This window comes from Onychostoma macrolepis, chromosome 11 (assembly GCF_012432095.1).
Source record: "Onychostoma macrolepis isolate SWU-2019 chromosome 11, ASM1243209v1, whole genome shotgun sequence".
In the NCBI taxonomy this organism is placed as follows: domain Eukaryota; kingdom Metazoa; phylum Chordata; class Actinopteri; order Cypriniformes; family Cyprinidae; genus Onychostoma; species Onychostoma macrolepis.
Genome location: NC_081165.1, coordinates 5218470 through 5240363, shown reverse-complemented (window position 1 = coordinate 5240363; position 21894 = coordinate 5218470). Strand labels below are relative to the sequence as shown.

Genomic DNA, 21894 nt, shown 5'->3' with positions numbered 1-21894 from the left:
CTGTAATCACTGATATTATTGTGTCGAGCTCCAGACAGATTGCGTCTATAATCTCTCTATTCCAAATACATTCACGCCTCCCTCAGATTTATCCAGTTTTTTTATGTGTGTGGATTGTTTTTGTCCTGAACTCAATTATTTATCAAATTTAAAATGACATTGTTTTTTTGTTTGTTTTTTTTAATATAGAGACTTGTTACAGAAGAAATATGGAATATAACTTTTACCATAGAAATACACTTAAAAATATTTAGTGTTGAAAGAGTTTTCACTCAGAAATCAGCAGTTGATTTCACAAACAACTACAAAGAAACACCAAGTCACGTTAAATTAAACATGATATTTTACGTTGAATATTTTTTTGTAAAACATACTCCAATGATATTTGCTTACATTACCTCAAAAATAAATAAAATAAAATAAAATAAAATAAAAATGTTGTATTGGGTGCTCACATTGTATGCGAATATAGTGTCAAACTAAAAAGAAAAGGTGACCAGTCACAGCATAAAATTCAAGTGGACACATGTGTGATCTATTTCTGTTTGAGCCAACTCTGATAAATTACGTTTGTGATGTATCCTAATCAGGTCAAGATGATTTAGTGATTTAGAACAGTTTTGTGAATAAAACCAGTTATGTCAAGACCATTTTTATTTCAGTGAGTAAAAACATACTTTAGTATATCTGAATTTGAAGCAAAATGATGATGCTGTTTGTCAACAGGCAGGTAATAAACATGATTTCCGGAGGAAACGCTTTATCTCTGGTCTGACAGGTGTCATACTCACGTTTGAGGATGTTCCGGCTCTCCAGCTCCTCCACTGCTGGTCTCTGACTCAGTCTCCTGCGGAAAAACACCAAAATCACGTTCTGGACCATCTTTACGCAATCTCCAAAGTGTCTGTGACAGTCTCTGCTCAGCAGCGGGGATCCCGCGATCCGCGCATCTCACAGGGAAACCCTGCGTCCCATCTCGCGTCTAAACAACGCCGAGGATCAGCACGACTAAAGCACTTCCACATCACCAGGTTAATTATTATCTGTGCTTGAGATTCCCTGATTTCACGGAATGAAGCGAACGGCACTTGTTCATGGGAGCGCGGTTATTACGCGAAAGCCTCATCGACGAAGAATTACGCCGATAAGTGTCAGTTTGTATCAAAAAGCAATAAAAAAGCGTGAAAAAGATGAAATGGAGACAGAGATGAGCATCTGGTCCTGAGTTCTCTGAAGTCTCAGAGTGCTGTGTGTGATACTGGAGATCCTTTACGCATCATTTATAAAGGGGGCGGCGCGTGCGGCAGAGATTCCCACGCACACTCAGTGCGCGCGCAGGAGGAATATGCTGCAGTCAGGGAAAATACAACCTCCATCCACACCTCTGATGGATCATGGTTTAATATCGAAACAATATTAAAGTTGATCGCAACAATGTAGGCCTATATAAAAGAACTACTCATCTGCTAAAGGACATTGTTCGAAGGGAAACGCTTTGGCGTCGACGCTCCGCTTTAGTTCACTCTCTCTCAGCGTTCTGTGTTTCTAAACGACGCTGTCGGGGAGACGTGTTTGGGCGGGGCTTTCGCATGCATACGAAGAAATATATGTAAAATTATGTAATCGTTCAACTTATTTAAACAATAATATGCTTTCATGATATTTAAAGCCAAATAATGCTAAACGCCTTCCAAAACGCTTGATTCCAACTATAAATCGCTAAATATCATAGTGCGTATTTTATGTCAGGTACAGCAGCAAATGCACCACAATTCCCTACACTTTTTGTTTTCTTTGCTTGGCGGAAAAGGTGATTTTGGCATTTACAAAATAAATAAATTCACTATGCAATATAGGTTGAATGTAGAATTGCATCCCAACTGCATCAGTGGCAAAAACACAAATGCACATCCGTATGGAAAGGATGCGCACACACTTTGAAAATCATGTCGTGTGATGGCATGACAAAAGGCAAAAAAAAAAAAAAAAAATGATTTGACACATTTGATCAATGAGACAAGACTGGTCTTGTTTTGTCTAATTGTGCTGTAAGATAACAATGTATAGACCTCACAATGTAGGCTAATGTAGGCCTACGATCTTCTCATTTATTGTAGACCACCTTGCAAACCCCCAGGACACTGGGGCCCTAGGTGACACTTATATCGTCTATATGATGGGTAGCTTCATATCACTTGCTCACTGACAGATGCACACGACAGATTAAGTCTTCGGTGTGATGAAACGTTGTGTTCACCAACTTTAATTGTTGCGGCACAACAGAACATGACTATGAATCATACAAACAGCAGGCTTATGGCTGACTTGTACACACACTGCTGTTAAAAAAACAGTTCCAAACAAGAGATGGATATTTTTAAATCTCGCCTGATTGGCCCAGATCCTGGAAATATTAGCTGTGGGGAGATTAAGCCGATCCACCCGGAGCGGAAGCTCAGCTGTGACGCCGCATTCACTGAAGCCTTTAAATGCACTCAGTGTGGGAAAAACGGAAACAATACTAAATCAATGAATAAGGTTGAATTCCATAGGTTTTTCGGTTCCATTAGTTAACTGCATTATTTAACATGAACTATAATGAAAAATACAATAAGATTCCATTTGTTAACTATATTTAATGAATTAAATAACATGAACTAACAATGAGCAATACATTTGTTACAGGATTTATTGATCTTTATTAACGTTAGTTAATAAAAGTACAACTGTTCATTGTTAGCCCATGTTAACTCAGGTCCATTAAATGACATTAATAGATACAACCATAGCCGCGGGGACGAATTTTGAGCGGGGGGGCTAAACCGGGCGGGGGCGCCGTGACAAGAGAGAGACTGACACTACGATGGCGCTACTTTTGTTAAAAATTAGTGTATTGTTGCTGGGTTTTCATTAAGAAAAATAACAATGAACCACAAACGTTTTAAATAAGGGGAAATACCTTATTTATTCGGGTTACAATACAAGGCTGTATCCATCTTATTCATTTTGTTAATAAAAGTTAGATGTTTAATATATGCGAATATGCCATTGTAGCTATTATTTTATGGCTGATGTGTTTTAATTAATATGATAATAAACCACAAACTACGATCGTTTTATAGCCTAAGGGGAAAACCATATTTAGCCTATTTGTGTGTTAAACGTGGGTAAAACACAGTTTAATATATAATATTGTATAGCCTATATATATATATATATATATATATTTATTTATTTATTTATTTTTAACACCGCACCCACAGCACCTCCATTTTTTCCGTGGGCTACACTCCAGGGGGTGCTGCAGCACCCTCAGCACCCCGACTTCTCGCGGTTCGATTTACTGATGTATTAGTAAATGTTGGGATAAATAGGGCACAACGTTGCTAAAGGCGCACTGGGGTAAAAGGCGCCTTTGATATTATTTTCATCTAAACCACTGGATGGCACAAAAACATGGCGTAGCACTTTCCAAAACATTCGCTTTTCAAGATGCACGTGTATATTTGTCTGATCCTTGACGCGATCGCGCGCAGAAGCATTACTTGATCTAATATTTTATGTTTTTTAAAATGTTGTAGATTTAAGTAGCAAATGAGAATCACTAAAATTAATGCATATATTTTGAGACAAAGGTCTTCTTTATGATTTTCAGTTTTGTTTAAGATAATTAAAGCAACAGTTTTTAAATAACAAAAGAATATGTAAAAGAATATGTAAAAGTATGGTATTAGGGGTAAAAAAGCGCCCCTGCTGTTGGGGCTAAAAGGCGCCGTGATTAACATGATAATTAATAGATCGCTGACTTTTCCATTTGTTGACATGACATGGTTAGATTCAGATGGTAAATATCATATATTATGTTGGGTGTCCATATTAGAGATAATCACCGTGTTTAGAATGAAACCATCATATTTAAAAACATTATATTAATCATATCATATAATAAAATATCATTTGTTGTTACTACTGTAAATATATATTCAATTATTATTGAATCTCCTTCAATACTTTCAGAATCTTTACTTATTAAAATTATTTTGTTTCTGTATTTTAAAATATATTTTTATATTAACATTTTAATGACAGTATATTTATTGAACAAAAATTTATTATTTTATTTTTCAAAATAAGCAGAAAATAGTACAAACTTTGTTAAAGTGATTGTATTGAACAAGTATTAACTTAGACGTTATTTTAAAAAACATTATTTTAGCTGTAGTATTTGTACACTGTAAAAAAAAAAAACAGTTGACCTAACTCAAAAAAATAAGGCAACCTATCACAATCAACTTTTTAAGTTTGCTCAACTAGCAACCGACAACTTAAAAACTTTAGTTCATCTAATGAATAAAAGTCAGCCTACTGAGTGTTAAGTGAAGTGACATACGGCCAAGTGTGGTGACCCATACTCGGAGTTTGTGCTCTGCATTTAACCCATCCAACGTGCACACACACAGCAGTGAACACACACACACTGTGAACACACACCCGGAGCAGTGGGCAGCCATTTATGCTGCGGCGCCCGGGGAGCAGTTGGGGGTTCGGTGCCTCGCTCAAGGGCACCTCAGTCGTGGTATTGAGGGTGGAGAGAGCACTGGACATTCACTCCCCCCACCTACAATTCCTGCCGGCCCGAGACTCAAACTCACAACCTTTGGATTACGAGTCCGACTTTCTAACCATTAGGCAAATATACAGTACCTCAGCACACGATTCTCAAACATGGTGAGGATAAACAAATTTTAAATCAGTCAAAATATGAACTCTGATCCACATGACAGCTAACAACAGCAGCAACATAAATTAAGCCAGCAAAATGTAAAACAATGATAATATTTTAATAATAATAAAAATAATTTAATATTTTAATAATAATTAACATAAAATATTTTCAAGCTGCAGTGCATGCTGGGAACTTGTGCAATGTTGTTTAATGTAAAATTATTTTTTTTGTGTGAACTGAGCAAAAATACTCTAAACATGTCACTAGCAAAAGTTGTTTTGTTTACCTCACTTAGATACTCAAGTATTTGTTCACAACATATCCAAATGTTCTTCAAATTGAGTAATCTGAACAAATAATTTTATATTGAACAACATTGCACAAGTTCCCAGCATGCATTTGCAGCTTGAAAACATTTTACGATACGATACACTTTATTGTCAGACGGAGTTGTAATTTGTCTTGCGTTACAGCAGGTTCACTCAGAATTACAATACTTTATCACATAAACAAACCAGACTAACATGGCTTTCTCACACATAACAAAAAAATAAAATAATGGAATCTCCGGAACAGATTTACTTTTTATATGAGTTATTCAACGCTAATACAGCTTGATGTACAAATGAATTCTTTAACTTAATTCGACTGTATCTTGGGACCTTGTACCGTCGATTGGATGGCAACAGTACAAATTCATCATACAACACATGATTAGGTTCAGAGACAATATTATTAGCTAATCTTACAAGATTATTATGGTAAAATAGTTCATATGTTTTTTGAAGTGGCTGACCCACTATTTTGGAACACATTTTTAGTAAGTTCATTAGCTTTGTTTTTAGACTAACAGATAAACTCATATACCAGACTGAATTACAGTACTGCAAGACACTCATGATTACAGACATAAAAAAATAATAAAATAATCTGCTTTCTTGCTCCAAATGACCTCAATCTACAGAGAAAGTAGATTCTTTGCATTGATTTTTTACAGATACTATCTATATGATCTCTCCATGATAGTTCGTTGTCTATCCATACTCCTAGATACCTGCATGCTTCAACTTGTTTGATGTTCTCTTCATGTATAACAACAGGCGTTGTATGAATGTCAGGAGCAGGCCCAAATACTATCTCCTCAGTTTTTTTGATATTAATACTGAGGTCATTATAGTCACACCACTCGACCAATCTGTTTACCCCCAGTTGATGCTGTTCTGAACACTCTTGGTTGTTCAGTAATGATATTAACACAGTATCATCGGAGTGCTTTAGAATATATTGGTCGGTCCTGTTTGATCAACAATCATCTGTATACAGAGTAAATAACATAGCAGAGCTTACACAACCCTGAGGTACACCAACATTTGTTTTTACTTCTGTTGACAAGACATTGTTCACTTTAACTCTTTGGGTTCTATTGGTAAGAAAAGAGATGTACCATTTAATTAAGTATGGATTCACGTCTAACTGCATTAATTTAGACACAAGGGTGTTAACTTGAAGTGTATCAAACGCAGATGAAAAGTCAAGAAATAATACTCTAACATAAGAGTTACATTTATCTAGATGTTTAGTAATGATGTGAACTAAGGCAGCCACTGCATCCTCGGTACAGCTACCTTGTTTATATGCAAACTGACACTGATCAAGTTTCCCTTTGACATTATTAACTAAATGTTTAAGTAATATTCTTTCTAAACATTTGCTAACTACTGATGTGAGAGCTATGGGTCTATAGTCTTTGTATTCCTTTGGACAGAGTGTTTTTGGTATCGGTTTTATGATTGAGGTTTTCCATATTATCGGAACCATATGTAGATCAAGATTTATGTTAATTATTATTAAAATATTATCATTGTTTTATATTTTGCTGGCTTAATTTATGTTGCTGCTGTTGTTAGCTGTCATGTGGATCAGAGTTCATATTTTTACTGATTTAAAATTAGTTTATCCTCACCATGTTTGAGAATCGTGTGCTGAGTTACTGTATATTTGCATCTCATTGCAACTTGTTTAATATATTTGTTCATTAGCATTATTGTTTGCCTTTACTTTTAAGAGGCAAATACTATCCATGCTATGTAGAAAACTTTGAAAATAAACATAAATCTAAAAGAAAGTGGATTGTTAAAAAACGATTAGTATTGCTAAAACATCTTTGGTTGCTGTTGAGCAAACTTAAAAAGTTGATTGTGATAGGTTGCCTTATTTTTTTGAGTTAGGTCAACTGTTTTTTTTATTACAGTGATCAATACCGTGTGTGGGGTAAAAGGCCCCCCTTGCCACCTCATACATTTATAAGATTTTTAAACAAAATAAACAACTTGAATGATTTATTTTCACACAAAATCTGTTGCTCCATTAATGTACAATACAACGTATATATTTATTCTGCAATTATACATTTTAGGCGCAGTGAATGGCAAATTGTTTCTTAAGGGGGGCCTTTAGCCCCGTTGTACCCTATTAACTAAGATTAATAAATGCTTTAGAATCATTTTTCATTGTTAGTTTATGTTAACTAATGTAGTTATCTAATGCTAACAAATGGAACATAATTGTAAAGTTTTACTAAACATTTATTAACCTTAGTTAATATTCATTACATTAATCAAAATTAAAAATGATTTCTGTTAATATTATTTAATGGACCCGAGCTAACCATGAACTGAACTAACAATGAACAGATCTATTTTTATTAACTAATACTAACAAATCTTAATAAATAGTGTTAAGTAATGGAATTTACTGCAAAGTGTTACCGGTTTTCCTAAATATTTCAGAGGTTAGTTTGCTCCTGTTAGATATAAAAAAAACTTGAATACAGACAATAAAAAGGCAGACTATGATTTTTTTTCCAACATGTAAAACCTTTTTTTGAAAACAAAAAAACACTAAAATCCAGCATTTATTTCTGAAAATGATATGTGCTATACAGAGAGTGCTTACAGAGACATGGCTATTCAGAGAAATGTTTTTATCAGCACAATATAACATCTCAAAGGTGTTTAGTTCTTTATAGTTCAGAACACCCTGCTACCCTGAGGCCTTGCTCCTTCCTGACGATAACTTCCTCCACTTATGAAACATGAGGATGTGCTATATATTAAGTGAGCCACCGCTGTGTCAAAGCGATAAGCCGGTTACAGGAGCAGGCCCTGATGGGAGTGTCAGTGAGTGGTTGTGAGTCAGTCTGGATTTCACGGCCTGCCATTGTCCAGTGAGCTGTGCCTTAATGCCCGACCTCGTTCCGGTCGACCCAGCAGAGCGGCCAGCGATATGAAGGAAGCTTCAGACAGTCACTGACTGCATGGGTGGCCATTATGGCTTTGACTGACAGCCAAGAGTGTCTAGGACAGCCTGAGGGACAAGGTTGCCAAGCATCATTACAAAAGTTACATCCATGCTTAGGAATAGTTTGAGAATTTATGTAACTTCCAGGGTGATTCTTCGGGTGTCATTTGGATTCCTGAGTGCGTACTAAAAATTAGATGTACAAGAGAGATGAAGGAACTGAAATCTTGATTCTTTGTTTCTCTGACACATGTAATATTACACAGTGCCGTTTGTAGTACATGATGACCAGTTGGTAAGTTTTCACTTTCCGTTTCAATTAAGCTATTAAACGATCAGATCCACATACTTGTATTACTCAAAGTGTTCAAATTAGTCTCCAATTCATGTTTAAAGTTTTAAATATATGCCATTCAAAAGTTTGGGATCAGAACGATTATGAGAATATGCTTAGATTTACCATTTGATCAAAAACACAGTCAATTTATATTGCAATATACGCATATTTATAAATGTTATTACAATATATTTTCAGCATCATTACTCCAGTCTTAGTGTCACTTGATCCTTCAGAAATCACTCTAATACACTCTTAAAAATAAAGGTGCTTCAAAAGGTTCTTCAAGCGATGCCATAGAAGAACCATTTTTGGTTCCACAAAGAACCATTCAGTCAAAAGTTCTTTAAAGACCCATCTCTTTCTTACCTTTTTATAATCTGAAGAACCTTCTTTCGCCAACAAAGACCCTTTTGTGAAACAGAAAGGTTCTTCAGATGTTAAAGGTTCTTTATGGAACATTTAGACAAAAAGGTTCTTCTATGGTACCGTGAAGCACCTTTATTTTTAAGAGTGTATGCTGGTTTGCTGCGCAAGAAACATTTCTGATTATTATCAATGTTGAAAACATTTGAGCTGTCTAATATATTTGTGGAAAATGTCTTCCCCACCCCCAACACAACAACACATCAACACTGGCTGTTTGAAATGATCCTCTCACATTAATATCAAGATATATGACAAATGGAAAGCTAGCCAAATGTTGAGCCATATTCAAAATGCCATACCTACTATACTATTTAGTAAATATATAAATAAAGGCTTAGACATGAAAGCAATTTTATTCATGGCTCGCTTTTAATATTTCATCAAATCTCTTGGCTGACCCCAGGTCTGCTCTTTAGAAGAGAGCAACATGTGAGACAAAGAGCTGGTGGCCTTGGTCTGACCCTGCATAACCCGCTACAGGAACAACGTGAGGTCTGATCTTCAAACGCCTCCACATCTATAGTCACTCTAAAGTGTGATACGGTCTGAGCTGGCGCCCGCTGTGCTTCTCCTCTGATGTACTTCAGAAACGCATGACAGCTGTGAGGCAACAAATGCGACCGATTTATTACAAGAAAATGGATTTACTGGCCCGCTTTTAAGAAAGGACACTTGGCTTACCTAAAATGCATTATTAATACTATGAGAAAGCATCTTTTCTTCATTCTTCATGTTGGGTAAATTGGAGCCGAACAAGATACTAATTGCTTCATGCATTATTTTTGACCCATTCAGCTCTTTCCTTAAATAGATTGTATCCTCATGAGGCCAGAACAGGGAATGAACACAAATCGATTTGCTGTTGGGTTGAAACAATGTCTGCCACTGGAGGAACTGTCTATTTGTGGCCCACATAGCAACTCTGCCCTTTCCAGTGATTGATTTTTCAATACTGGGATTTTTATTGGAACCAGTTCGGTGGATTGGTGCTATTTTAGAATAGTACTATACTACATCTGTTCAGCTGACAAAACATCACCCATGTCTTGTATGCTGTTTTGTAAATTGTCAAAATGTACTATTTTTTTACACTTCTGTTTATTCATACTCTTTGGAATAGCACGCACAGCTCAATCGTTCACAGCAAGAACAGGAATATATATTGGGAAACTAAAGAAGATCATTTTAATTTCCTTCTTGAAAGAATAAAACAGGACAAAAGATTTAGAAATCATGTGCCTTTGCATTGAAGGTCTGGAATACGTAACTCTGATGCAATGGAATGTGGGCAGCGTTTAATTAGCTGTGTATGGTATTGTGTCTCTGATGACTTAATTAGCAAGTGTATTCAAATGTAAATATAGCGCTCTCACTGTGGGATGGCAGCGCTGTATGGTGGCAGCATCTAATTCCAGGATCTGGGCTTTTTTTGGAGTTCACATCCGGCGCTAGCGTCATGCGCGTCCCGTATGATATCTAGTAGTTATGAAGTCACCATGGATCCCAAGGATTGGGCCGTTGCCTGGTTGCAAAGCTGAGCTTAATTTAGCAGAGAGAATACAGGCCAGGAACACACAGTCAATAATATTGCTGTAGCGGTGCATGGGTAACTGGTCCGAACTGGCCCAGTCAGGACACAAGCTGAACGCCCATCACAACAGAGCACAACAAAAGGTCATGACTCTGCTTGAGGCCTGCGGTCACTATCCGACTGTGTGACAGAATCACATTTGTTTTTGGGGTGATGAGTTTAATGTTTCTAAAAGTCAACAGAATGATTTAAAGGGCACCTATTATGCAAAATCCACTTTTACATGGTGTTTGAACCATGGATCACGGAACGAACCATCACTTGGGTTGCAGAACTACATAATACATACATAGTTCATAAACATACATAATAACATATAACATAATAGGCTATAAGCAGTACTAACCTAATGGTATTAGTTAGATCATATGTTAGTCTATGTATTTTTACACCATGATTCTCCCACGATTCTGAAAACAAACATTAGACAACCAAACAATGTGATTTACTTGAGTTTCTGACTAAATGTTTTATTTAATGTTATATGTATAAATGTCTATGTGTAAAATGTTATCAATGAATCTATTTACAAATATGTATTAAATTAAATAATTAATTAGGCTTGCCTATGTAAGAAATCATTTGAAAAAGACTTGTTTCGTCCAGAGTTTTTGAACGAATCTCTTGAATGATTCAGGCATCAAATACATTTAACAGTCACTGTTTGCCACCTACAAATAAAGCATATGATGAGCGCTGCTCTCTCTACATCAGCAGCTGTGCGAAAGCAGGTTTAAATATACCGATGTGACGTGATTTCAAAGGTTTAATTGACATAGCAGAATCATCATTTGGGAATAAGATCGCATGTGTTTGAATCGAGATCGCGATCTTTTAATGATTAAACATGCATACATATGTGCCTATGTTTTTTTTGTAGCCCATGTCATATTTGTACCGGACCTCAAAAGTAACCTGGGCCCAGGCTCGGGCGGCCCCCCGCTTTGCGACCCATGGTTTGAACATAAATGTGTGTTGGCAGTGTGTGAACACAACCACCCTACAATAATAAAAGTCCACCCACTCCTCATTTTTTAATCCCCTTTAAACCAAGTTAGTCTCATTCGGCCTGCCGTTTTGATTCTCAACAAATTTACTGATATGTAAAATAAAAATTAGAATTAAACTTTATTTGGAGTCCTGCTTGTGCACAATGCACATTTCTTAATATTAAGCCAAAAATGTGTTTTAATGTCACTATTGATGAGGACTGTATCATCTTTGAATAACATCGGCCTTTAAATGATATTAAAAGTGTACCTGAAGTATACTTGCAACTGTTCCACTTCAGCACAATCAAATATACTTCAGTATATCTTTAGTTGGACTTCAGCACTACTTCCACACAATTAAAGAGCATTAAGCACAAAATTAGTTGTTCCAATTTAGCAGACTTTAAGTATACCAGTTTAGTATACCACAAGTACAGTTGCAGGGTATTTTTATTAAGTACATAAATATGTAAATGTATTTGTAGTATACTTAGGTAGATTTATTTTTCTCTAGCGATTACAATAGCTGGAGCAGTGCAAGTCTATCAGTGCAAAAACTCCTGTTATAACCAATGACACAGAATTACTATAAATTGATGGCATTCCTTACAGTGGTTGAAAATGACTTCTGTTATGGTAAAGATGCTGATGATGAGACTTATTGATTTCCACTTGATGCTAATAAAACAGGTGAAAAAAATCCCACAGAATAACAATTTCCAGTGTAGATACCAGAATATCACTTGGGAGTTGCCTTTTGACTTCACTCAGTAAGCAACCACCTAGCAACTACCCAGATCTCCCTGGCAACCCATAAGCATTGTGCCGATGAGATCTGTAGAGTCAAGCTGCTCCGCTCACATTTTGTTCATGTAATGTCAAAATTACATTCAGTCCCATGTCATCAGAAACACTAATGAGGCAGAGCCACAAACGTGCAATTTATTGCAAAACTGTCATTCAGTGCAATGTACACTGTGAATTGTATCATATGCTTGTACTGAACGTTTTGTTTCTGCCTTGAAGGTAAAATTGTGCCTTGAATTGCAAGTTGTACTGTACAGAGGATTCCTGAGGAACCACGATTAATATTTCAGCAGCTAAAAGAGAGACTCTCCTACATTGCCACCAGAAACAAAAAAACACATCCAGCCACTGTTGCCTAGCAACTGCAGCTGCCATTGAAAGCTGTGGAGAGGGTAATGAGCCCAGTGTGCACCGAGCTGGAGTCTGAGTCGTGAGTCGTGATGTGGGCTATAAATTGTTGCTTCTATAAATAGCAACTGACTGGATTTCTACATTGGGTGTTTTCTGGAAGAAGGAACTATTCCAGGCTATATATTCCCCTGCATTGTGCACTACAGCATGACATTCATGTGATGGATGTCTATTTATATTTATCTTGTGGCGATTTTCTTTTCTTCACAAGGCGCTGCAGGTCTCAGTATTGAACACAAGGCATTCTAAAAATGCTATGCACTAAAAACTGAGAACTAAACACATCTTTTTCAGTCTCTTTTACATATAATTATTAAATTATTCAATAAAAAAAAAAGATTACTGTACAGTCTGCTGATCATTTTCAGTGACCAGTGACCAGCACCTGACGTGAAGCTGCTTGGCAAATAAATAAATGTGCATGAAATATTTAATTATTTTATTATGCAAGAAGAAAGAGTGTACAGAGTGATACGAGAGATGTGAGACTAGCGTTTGTAACAGTTACTCCAGAGAACCGTATTATACAGTCCTTTTTGATCAAAAGGCATTCGTGAAGACAAGATAACTCTTTATTCATCTACTCATGAATTCTCACAATGATTACATCACATCATAGTTCAAAATGCTTGAAAAGTACATTTCTTTCTCTTCCTTATACAAAGCTTGTGAAGCATGATGACTCGGTAAACTCTTAAAATAAAGTTTTTTGGGGTTTGTTTGGCAACTATGGTTGCACAAAGAAACATTTAGGTATCATTTCCATTGCACAAAAAGTAGAAAAAGTTATTTGGACTATTCAATGTATATTTTACAGGACTACTAAATGACTATTTTCACCCAAAAATGAAAATTTACTGAAAAGTTTCCCTCAGTCTGTCTAAGATGAGTTTGTTTCTTCATGGGAACAGATTTGTAGAAATGTGTCTCTGCATCAGTGTCTCAGCAATGGATGCTCTGCAGTGAATGGGTGCCGTCAGAATGAGAGTCTGATAAAAACATCACAATAATTCACAAGTAATCAACACCACTTCAGTCCATCAGTTAACATCTTGTGAAGCCAAAAGCTGTGTGTTTGTAAGAAACAAATCCACCATTACGACGTTAACTTCAAACCAATGCTTACTGCTAAAATATGAGTCCTCGATCTATAAGTTGCTTTTTTGCCAGTGAAAAAGTATTTGTCTAATTAGGCAAGAAATACACACAAATCAAGCACAAAAAGGAGACGGACCTTCACTGGAGGAAACATTATTATTCCCATTCTCCCATTCACTCCCATCAAGATATTGAGATCCATATCTTCTCCAAATTCTGAATGGTCGGAGGGTGAGTACATTTTCAGCAGATTTTCATTTTTTGGGTCAACTATTCCATTAAAATGTTCTTTACATTAATTTAAAAAAATGGTTCCTTTATGAAAGGTTCTTTGGGGAACCCAAAATGGTTCTTCTTTGTCAAAACTGTGAAACACCCCTTTATTTTTAAGAGTGTATACAGTGCATTCAGTTTCATTGTGATTTTAACACGGACACTGTAAACTGCTATAAAGAAACAATGCCACATTGTAAAAATTTGGGTGACCCATCCTTCAATCACTCGCTTTTTCACAGATCTGTTCTATTTTCATAACTGTCGTCTCAACAGAATGGAGCGCTGACAATCAAAGCTGGCGTCCTAATGTAAATCTAAGAGTGAATCTGGCTGTGGTTAAGTGGAGCATCTGTGAGTGGGTGTCTTGTTATTCTAGCACCGAGCCGTCGCCACAAAACGAACATGCAGCTCTGCACGTTAAACAGCCAGCTGTCATATTCTCCCCGTCTCCATCACGAGCTGCGCTCTGCTCTCCTGAACGCCGAGGACAGACTGAGGACTGCGAGTGTGGCCATGCATAATTCATCAGCTCGCCGGTCTATATTTAGCCACAGCGCAGGTCCTTTGGGCATCGCTGTTTGAGAAGGACTATTGATAGTAAGGTCATCCCAGGAGGGGCTCGAGCATCTGCCGTGGAGGCGGGTCACAGGCACGACGTAAGATCGTTACGGCAAGCCAAGGTCGATGGGGAACAGTGGGTTACTATGACAGGATGGGATTGGAAAGCGGCAGTATGGTAGGCTGTGAGGGGGCCGAATGCAATCTCTTCCCTCCTTGAGGTAGCAACAGTGACGTAGAGGATTGATCGGGAGACCTGCTGCGGTTTTTCAGAGCGACTGACAATGCAGCAGGCTAAAAATAGCATTAGAGAGGGATCCCCCTTCCCCGCCAACCCACTGCAGTCTGGCACAATTCAAATGCTGATGTGCCCAAAACAGTGTTACACAAGAGCACGTACAAAGAGAAGTTACACAACAAAGAATGAGAAGATCGTGTCGATTGATTCAAACGACCAGACAGAGGTTTATTTCCTGACCGGGCTACAGCAAAATCTGTTACATAATATAACAACAAAACATACAGTAGTACTAATAGCTTTAATAATAGACTATGTATATGCTATTTCAGCAGTAATGCAAGTGTCAGAATGTCTAGCCACCATGACGGATATACAAAGCAAATTAGTTCTCAAAGCGTTTTTCATGTGTAGACGTAGATTCTCATTTCGAGAGCTGTTCTGCCATAGATTACTGGGACTGGATACTATCACTGCACCAATGCCACAGACACACAAATCAACATTTTACAATAGCAAAAGTGCACTTATTTTAGCATCCTTGATACACTATTTCACTTTTTGTTGAATTTTTGAGTTTATTTATTTTTAGATTTTTTTTGTTGTTGTTGTTGTGTGTTTGTCTATTTTCTTATTATTGTTGTTCTATTTATTTATATTTTATGGTTTTAGTTTTAGTTAAGCTTATAATAACCCTGACTCAACTGCATGTGTATGTGGATATATGCTGATATTTGTCTTCTCTATTAATCAGTCATTTTAATAATCACTGATGCCATGAAATCAGGTGGTATAATAGAGCAACATTAACAGAGGCAGGCAAACAGCACTGACTTTCATTATCAAGTCAGCTATAATCTATAATAATATTGACACATTTGCCTAGAACTAATTGTCCTGCTTACCATAATGACTAAAATACACATGGCAAAGCATTGTAGGGCCTGGTTCCACTGGACTGAAGGATTTCAGTGAACAAGACCGGATTTTGTGCTGAAATACTGATGAATACTGGTGAATACCCTGAAAGCTTCCTAACATCATGCCATTGGCTTATAGTTAGAGGCATTTTGGAGACAGTAAATAAAACCCAGCACCTCAAAGACACAGAGCTGCATGCACACTTGACTGAATTCATGCTGCATTGTGTGTTTTCTGTTTACTACATGAGGCAGGAGTTCTTGTGCTCCGGCAGAGACCGTCATGTCACAAACAGAGCATGAAGATACAATTTGACACATGATATTGTACCATTCTGTTAACGTGTTATCTGTAAATTACCTTGCCATAAAAATGATAAAATTATACAAATCATAAAAAATTGCAAATGGTTTAACATTGCATTATATTGCATTATATTTTTATTTTGTCTCAAATGCATGGATTTGGGAAGTAAAAGTTGTAAATGACTTTTGAATGAATCAACATATAAATACATGTACTTTTACTGTAAATTACTGTTAAAATGATGTTGTTTTGAAAGTGAAAATATGAGCCACTTTATCATTTGCTGTGAAAAACAAAAAAAGGACATGAGCAGAAGTCCCTGCATGACTCTTCACATATGACTGTAGTTTTTGTTAGCAGTTACAGTAGGATGAGCCTACTATGATTTTCGGATAGACCACTTATCATCAGCTCTGATTCATCACACGGCTTTCTATTTTACCTCCTGTATACTTAACACTGTAAATGGTGGTTTTACTGTAAATTTAACATTGTGCTGGGATATTTTGATGGCTCTGTTAATCAAGCTGTATAATTTCATCTGCTTTGTTTGGAGCAGATGGTGCCAAAGTGCTTCCATCATAACCAAAGATTGATTGACAGTTCTTTTTTTCCACCAGCTAGATGGAAATATACAGTAGGTCAACATATAAACAGCCATTTGGTACTGTATCAAAGCATACTCAAAGAAATGAAAATGGAAAGAGAGATCTCTCTACTGTTTCGCCAAGACATTGAGAGAGAAACTTTGTGTAAGTTTTACACGTCACTTAAAGACTTTCTGTGTCATATCTGCCACAATCTCCAAATTCAGAGATTGCAATATGAACAACAGTTTTAATCAAATGCTTCCAATATCAAATGATCGATACTTCAATGAAACATGATTAAGATCCCATTAAGTCTTCTGAGCTATTAACCAACAGCCTCAAAGCAATAAAAGCTTCCTCTTGGTACCCAGAATAAATTGGTCAGAGCAGCATGCTTGGTTTCTGCTGAAAACGAGGGCATCAGATTTCTGTTGACCAGTCATTCTTGCTAGAGATGATTTCCCAGCACTGAACAAAGGAGACGATGTGTATGGTACACACGGCTCCCCTGCGGTCACTGCGACAGGGGGAGCCAGCACCTGTGTTTACCCAGTGCGCTCGCAGAGCTCCGGTTACACGGCCGGCCGGTCCGCTCTGGATCCTCTGCTGTGGGCTTTCTGCTTCTAACAGTCTGACTCACTGCTGAGAACACAGGTCATGAGAGCTGTTCACATGCTTTCATTACACACTGGTTTCTTGAGTTTCTTCCTGTAACACCCTAAGAGTAATTCAATACCATCATAAAGTTGCCTTCATATCTGGTCATCCAAGCATGTCCTTTCATTTCTGTATGAAAAATATTGATCTAGTTCGGGGGGAGATTTACAGATCCAGGGATCCCCAACCAGACCCCCAGCCAACCCAGGGAACCCCAGGATAAAACAACAACAACAAATAGATTTTCTTAATAACACTTTATAATAATATTACATTAATAAATTGTATAATGATGATTTAAGAGAAAATTAGTGAATAATCTAAAAAATTATTAATCTCTAATTCTAGATTAGAGGATGCTTATTATTTTTATCTGTTTCCTATTATATGTTAACTATTACTAATGTTCATACATAAAGTTACAGTGTTACACCTAAAGGCTGGAATACACTAGAAAACAATTAAAATATCAACAGATTTAAAAAACAAAACAATACAAAAAAAACTATAATTTGTTATAGATATGTATTAGTTAGTAATGTTATATATTATATTTAATATTAATTAATATATATTTATTATATTTAAATATATATATATATATATATATATATATATATATATATATATATATATATATATATAAAAACAAAAACTTTTATTTATTTCATGAACAGTTCTTTCTGGTTTTCGAATCTGATTGGCTGATGAGAGTGCGATATTAAAGTCCAACAGAACTCCAACAGCCGTTTCACCGTTTGTATCACTCCACTTGCCGAAGTTGCCATGTTTCTCACAGCAAGTGTCATGGCGGACGGCCAAATCCACTATAATTTAAAAAATATTACTGTTTTGTGTCACAGAATTTAGTTTTGAGAGCATTTTAGGTGAGAATGTACTTGTTTGGACTTCAAATATGTGGTTTGTAAATAAAGATAACTTCTATTTGAATATTTGCTTCTACGTTTTTGGAGTTGTGTGCTCCAGGACAACAGCGAGCGTTCAGCGCTCATAAATCTGTTTATGCATACACACTCATGCCGTCAAACTGTTGTATAAACGCAATATCACACTCGTAGCGGTGACATATGGCTGTATATCGGCACGCTGTGATTACCTACAGCCGATTCACAGCCGTGCCGATATACAGCCATATCTCATGTCTATATATATGAACTATTCCTGTTATATATATATATATATATATATATATATATATATATATATATGGTAACACTTTAGAATAGGGGACACTTATTAACTATGAATTTTCCCTCAATAAATTCCTAATTTGCTGCTTATTAATAGTTATATTAATATTAATATTAATAGTGCGGTAGTTGTTAAGTTTAGGTGTTGGGTAGGAATAGGGATGTAGAATAAGGCATTAATATGTGCCTAATTACTACTAATAGTAATAGCTTTTTTTGGCTTTTTACAAATTAATGTTACCATAAACAAAAGCTGAATTAGCTATAATATGAAAATACAAGTTTCACTTAAGACAAAAGTGAAAACATTTTGTAAGCCGATGTTTAATTTAGTTAACTACCTCGAAATAAAGGCAGCTTTGAAAGACCGAATGTCTTCAAATGTTACCTCAAATCATAGTTTGTTGTAACATCCACTCAGAACACTCTTGCATTGAGTTTTTCACACGCTAACACTTCATTTTAGTCAGAAAATTCAGTTGTTGAGCAATTATTGTGGAAAGTGACCACCCTAGACATCACATCATACCCAAAACCAACATCATGTGAAGCCCATCATGTGCTGGTTGAGTACAGTGATGAAGTTCAGGGGTTCTGACACACACACATCAATATGAAATCCTAACACCCTGTGGCACGATCTGAGCCGGGATGCATTTCTCTTATCCACTCAGTAGAGTTCAGCCTCACAAATGTGTCCACGATCGATCTGCAAGCGATCGGTTGCATAAGCGGAGGCCTTACATAAGCTGTTTGTGTGCGGCCCATCTCAGACTCCCATCCGAGAGCGGCTCAGAGGAGACTGAACTCCAGAGGGGTTCCCTTTATACTTACACCTGTAACAACATGACACAGCGTAACCCTTCAGCCGAACCGTATCTATATAGGCAACATTTCAGTTCTGAACATCCAGATTCCAACAACAGATGGCCAACAATGGACTAAAGATTATAAACGACCATTGAAATGTAGCTGATCACAGTTTCCCAGAACATCTTCTGATCTCAGATTTTGTGCTTTGAACCTAAAAAAGAGCAACCTCTTATTATTACTGACATATTTGTCACAGAAGTGTGAAAAACTGTGTGTGTGTTTACGTAGAAAATGTGTGGCATCACACAACACAAGGGTGATTTTCCTCTGAAGCCTGTCACGCGGCAACAAGCATCAAGAGAGAATGTCAGAGGAAGGTGAGACCTCTGCCGAACTCATCATTGCTCCACGTGTAATTAGTACATGCTAATTACACACCACTGAGGTTCAGCAGACTAGGGTAGCTTAAAGACATTAAGCTGTCAGGAATTTTATTTGAAAACATTTATTTGACATGTTCACAACATTACTCTGACGTGTCAACTGATGGAGTTTGGGGGAGGACTACCTATTTTGCTGGAAGTTGCATGCGTGCTCTTGAACAAACCGCTAACTGTTTGTACTACAGACCTTGTTTAGGAAATGTGTGCTCGTACCAGGGCTGCAACGAATTATTATTTTCATAATTGATTAGTCCAACGATTACTAGTCAAGTCAAGTCACCTTTATTTACATAGCGCATTTAACAATACAGATTGTGTCAAAGCAGCTTTACAGTACTAAATAGGAAAATAGTGAGTAGTAATGCAAAAGGACAACAGTAAACACTCAATGTGCAGTTAAAGGCAGTTCATCATTGAATTCAGTGATGTCATCGTCCAATTCAGTTCAGTTTAAATAGTATCTGTGCAATCAAGTTGACGATATCACTGGAAATTAAGGGTCCCCGACGAAGCAAGCCAGAATGATTAATCGACTAATCGTCAATTATTTCACAGATTAATCAGTAGGCTTTGATCGATTATTTAGCTTTTGCAATTCGTTAAAATATTGCATATTCTATATACATATAGCGCTGCTTTATAGCAGGAAATAAAGTTGTACACTTAATTCATTTCTAGCGATTATCGCTGATTTGATTGCACAGATACTATTTAAACTAAACTGAGCTAGACAATGACATCTCTGAATTCAATAATGAAATGTCTTTAACTGAAAATTGAGTGTTTAATCTTATCATTATACATTACTGACACTCTATCCTCCAATTTGATACTGTTAAGTGCTTTGACACAATCTGTATTGTTAAAAGCGCTATATAAATAAAGTGACTTGACTTGACTTGTAATTATAACTGAAAGCAACACTGACACTTTTTTTTCAAATTTAACATCATAAAGCTGCTTGCTTTAAAGCAATCTATTGTAAATGAACAAGACGTGACTGGAGGGCAGAGCTGGTGCAGATATCTACATCACTATGATCCGACGCTTTCTTAACTGCTGTTTTCTCAGCACTGTCATGTTTGTTGTGTGTTCATTTCATTATTGTGAGGAAAGTGCACAGCTTATATTTACGCTCATCTAAACATCGCTCTTAAAGCACTGCTTGCGTAGGTTATATCAATCTTCTTTTTACCCCTAACCAAAGAACAAAAAATAACTTGGCTGTGATTATCGGGCCTTCACACATGACAGCATTTTCTGCGTGTAGTTTTGTAAAACTTTCCCACACTCTACTGGTTTGGCTTTGTTTGCATGTCTCATAAGCGTCTTCATTTGTTGGATTGCTGAATTGCAGTCTTGCGCTACAGCGACACACTGGTCAAACCGTGTGATTGCAGGCCCTTAAATTAGGTCATATGAGATCAAATGTTCACTACTCACTGCTGTGTGTGTGCACTTGGATGGGTTAAATGCAGAGCACACGGGTTACCATATTTGGCTACATGCCACTTCACTTAAATTTTTATTTTCAACGCTGTCAAAAATGTTGATTTATCGTTTCAGCCCTAGCTCGTACTAACCTAAACAATGTAACGGTAACCACCTAGGGGGCGATACAATGAGTAAAATAATCCCACAGATGTAGGAGGGACTTTGTTGACTTAAGTCACTAAAGCCCAGAGCACACAACATATGCCTTTCACATAGCCTTTCAAAGTATCATCTTTATCCAGTTCCTGCACAATTTCTCTTCAGAAATTAAATATGACAAAAATTCATCACTTAAATGTATCTTTATATTCTTTTAAAGTAGAGTTTTGTGAATATCTGAACACCCTGACACAAAAGAGCTTTTCCTTCTCATCCGTTTCTTGTTTGATTGCAAAACAACACCTAGCATCAGTGCTGCCACCTTGTGGAACAACTCATCAGTGCAAAACAAATTCAATGTGCATGTGTGACTCGAGCATACAGAGAAAGCATGGTTAGAAAAATCAGTCCAGCTTTAGAAAAGGAAGCAGTTGCTTAGTAGAAGCGTCCATTAGACAGTGGCCGTTTAGCAGTCTTTCCTCTGTTCCTCTTACTCCAGCAACTCTCCGGTTATTTACAGCCATTGGGATTACACACAACATTATCATTAATATTTTATTAGCTCACTTATAATTACAGCTGAGGAGGAGGAATACA

The 21894-nt window shown here is 36.7% G+C and overlaps 1 protein-coding gene across 2 annotated transcripts in view; it reads right to left on the bottom strand.

The window, feature by feature from the left end:
- Positions 1-21894, bottom strand: part of phactr3b (phosphatase and actin regulator 3b) — a 61057-nt gene that overhangs the window by 3592 nt on the left and 35571 nt on the right. For both annotated transcript variants that reach the window (XM_058791891.1, XM_058791890.1), the window contains one exon: positions 792-847. In XM_058791891.1, the coding sequence (XP_058647874.1) occupies positions 792-847 (56 nt within the window). The remainder of the gene's footprint in view (positions 1-791; positions 848-21894) is intronic.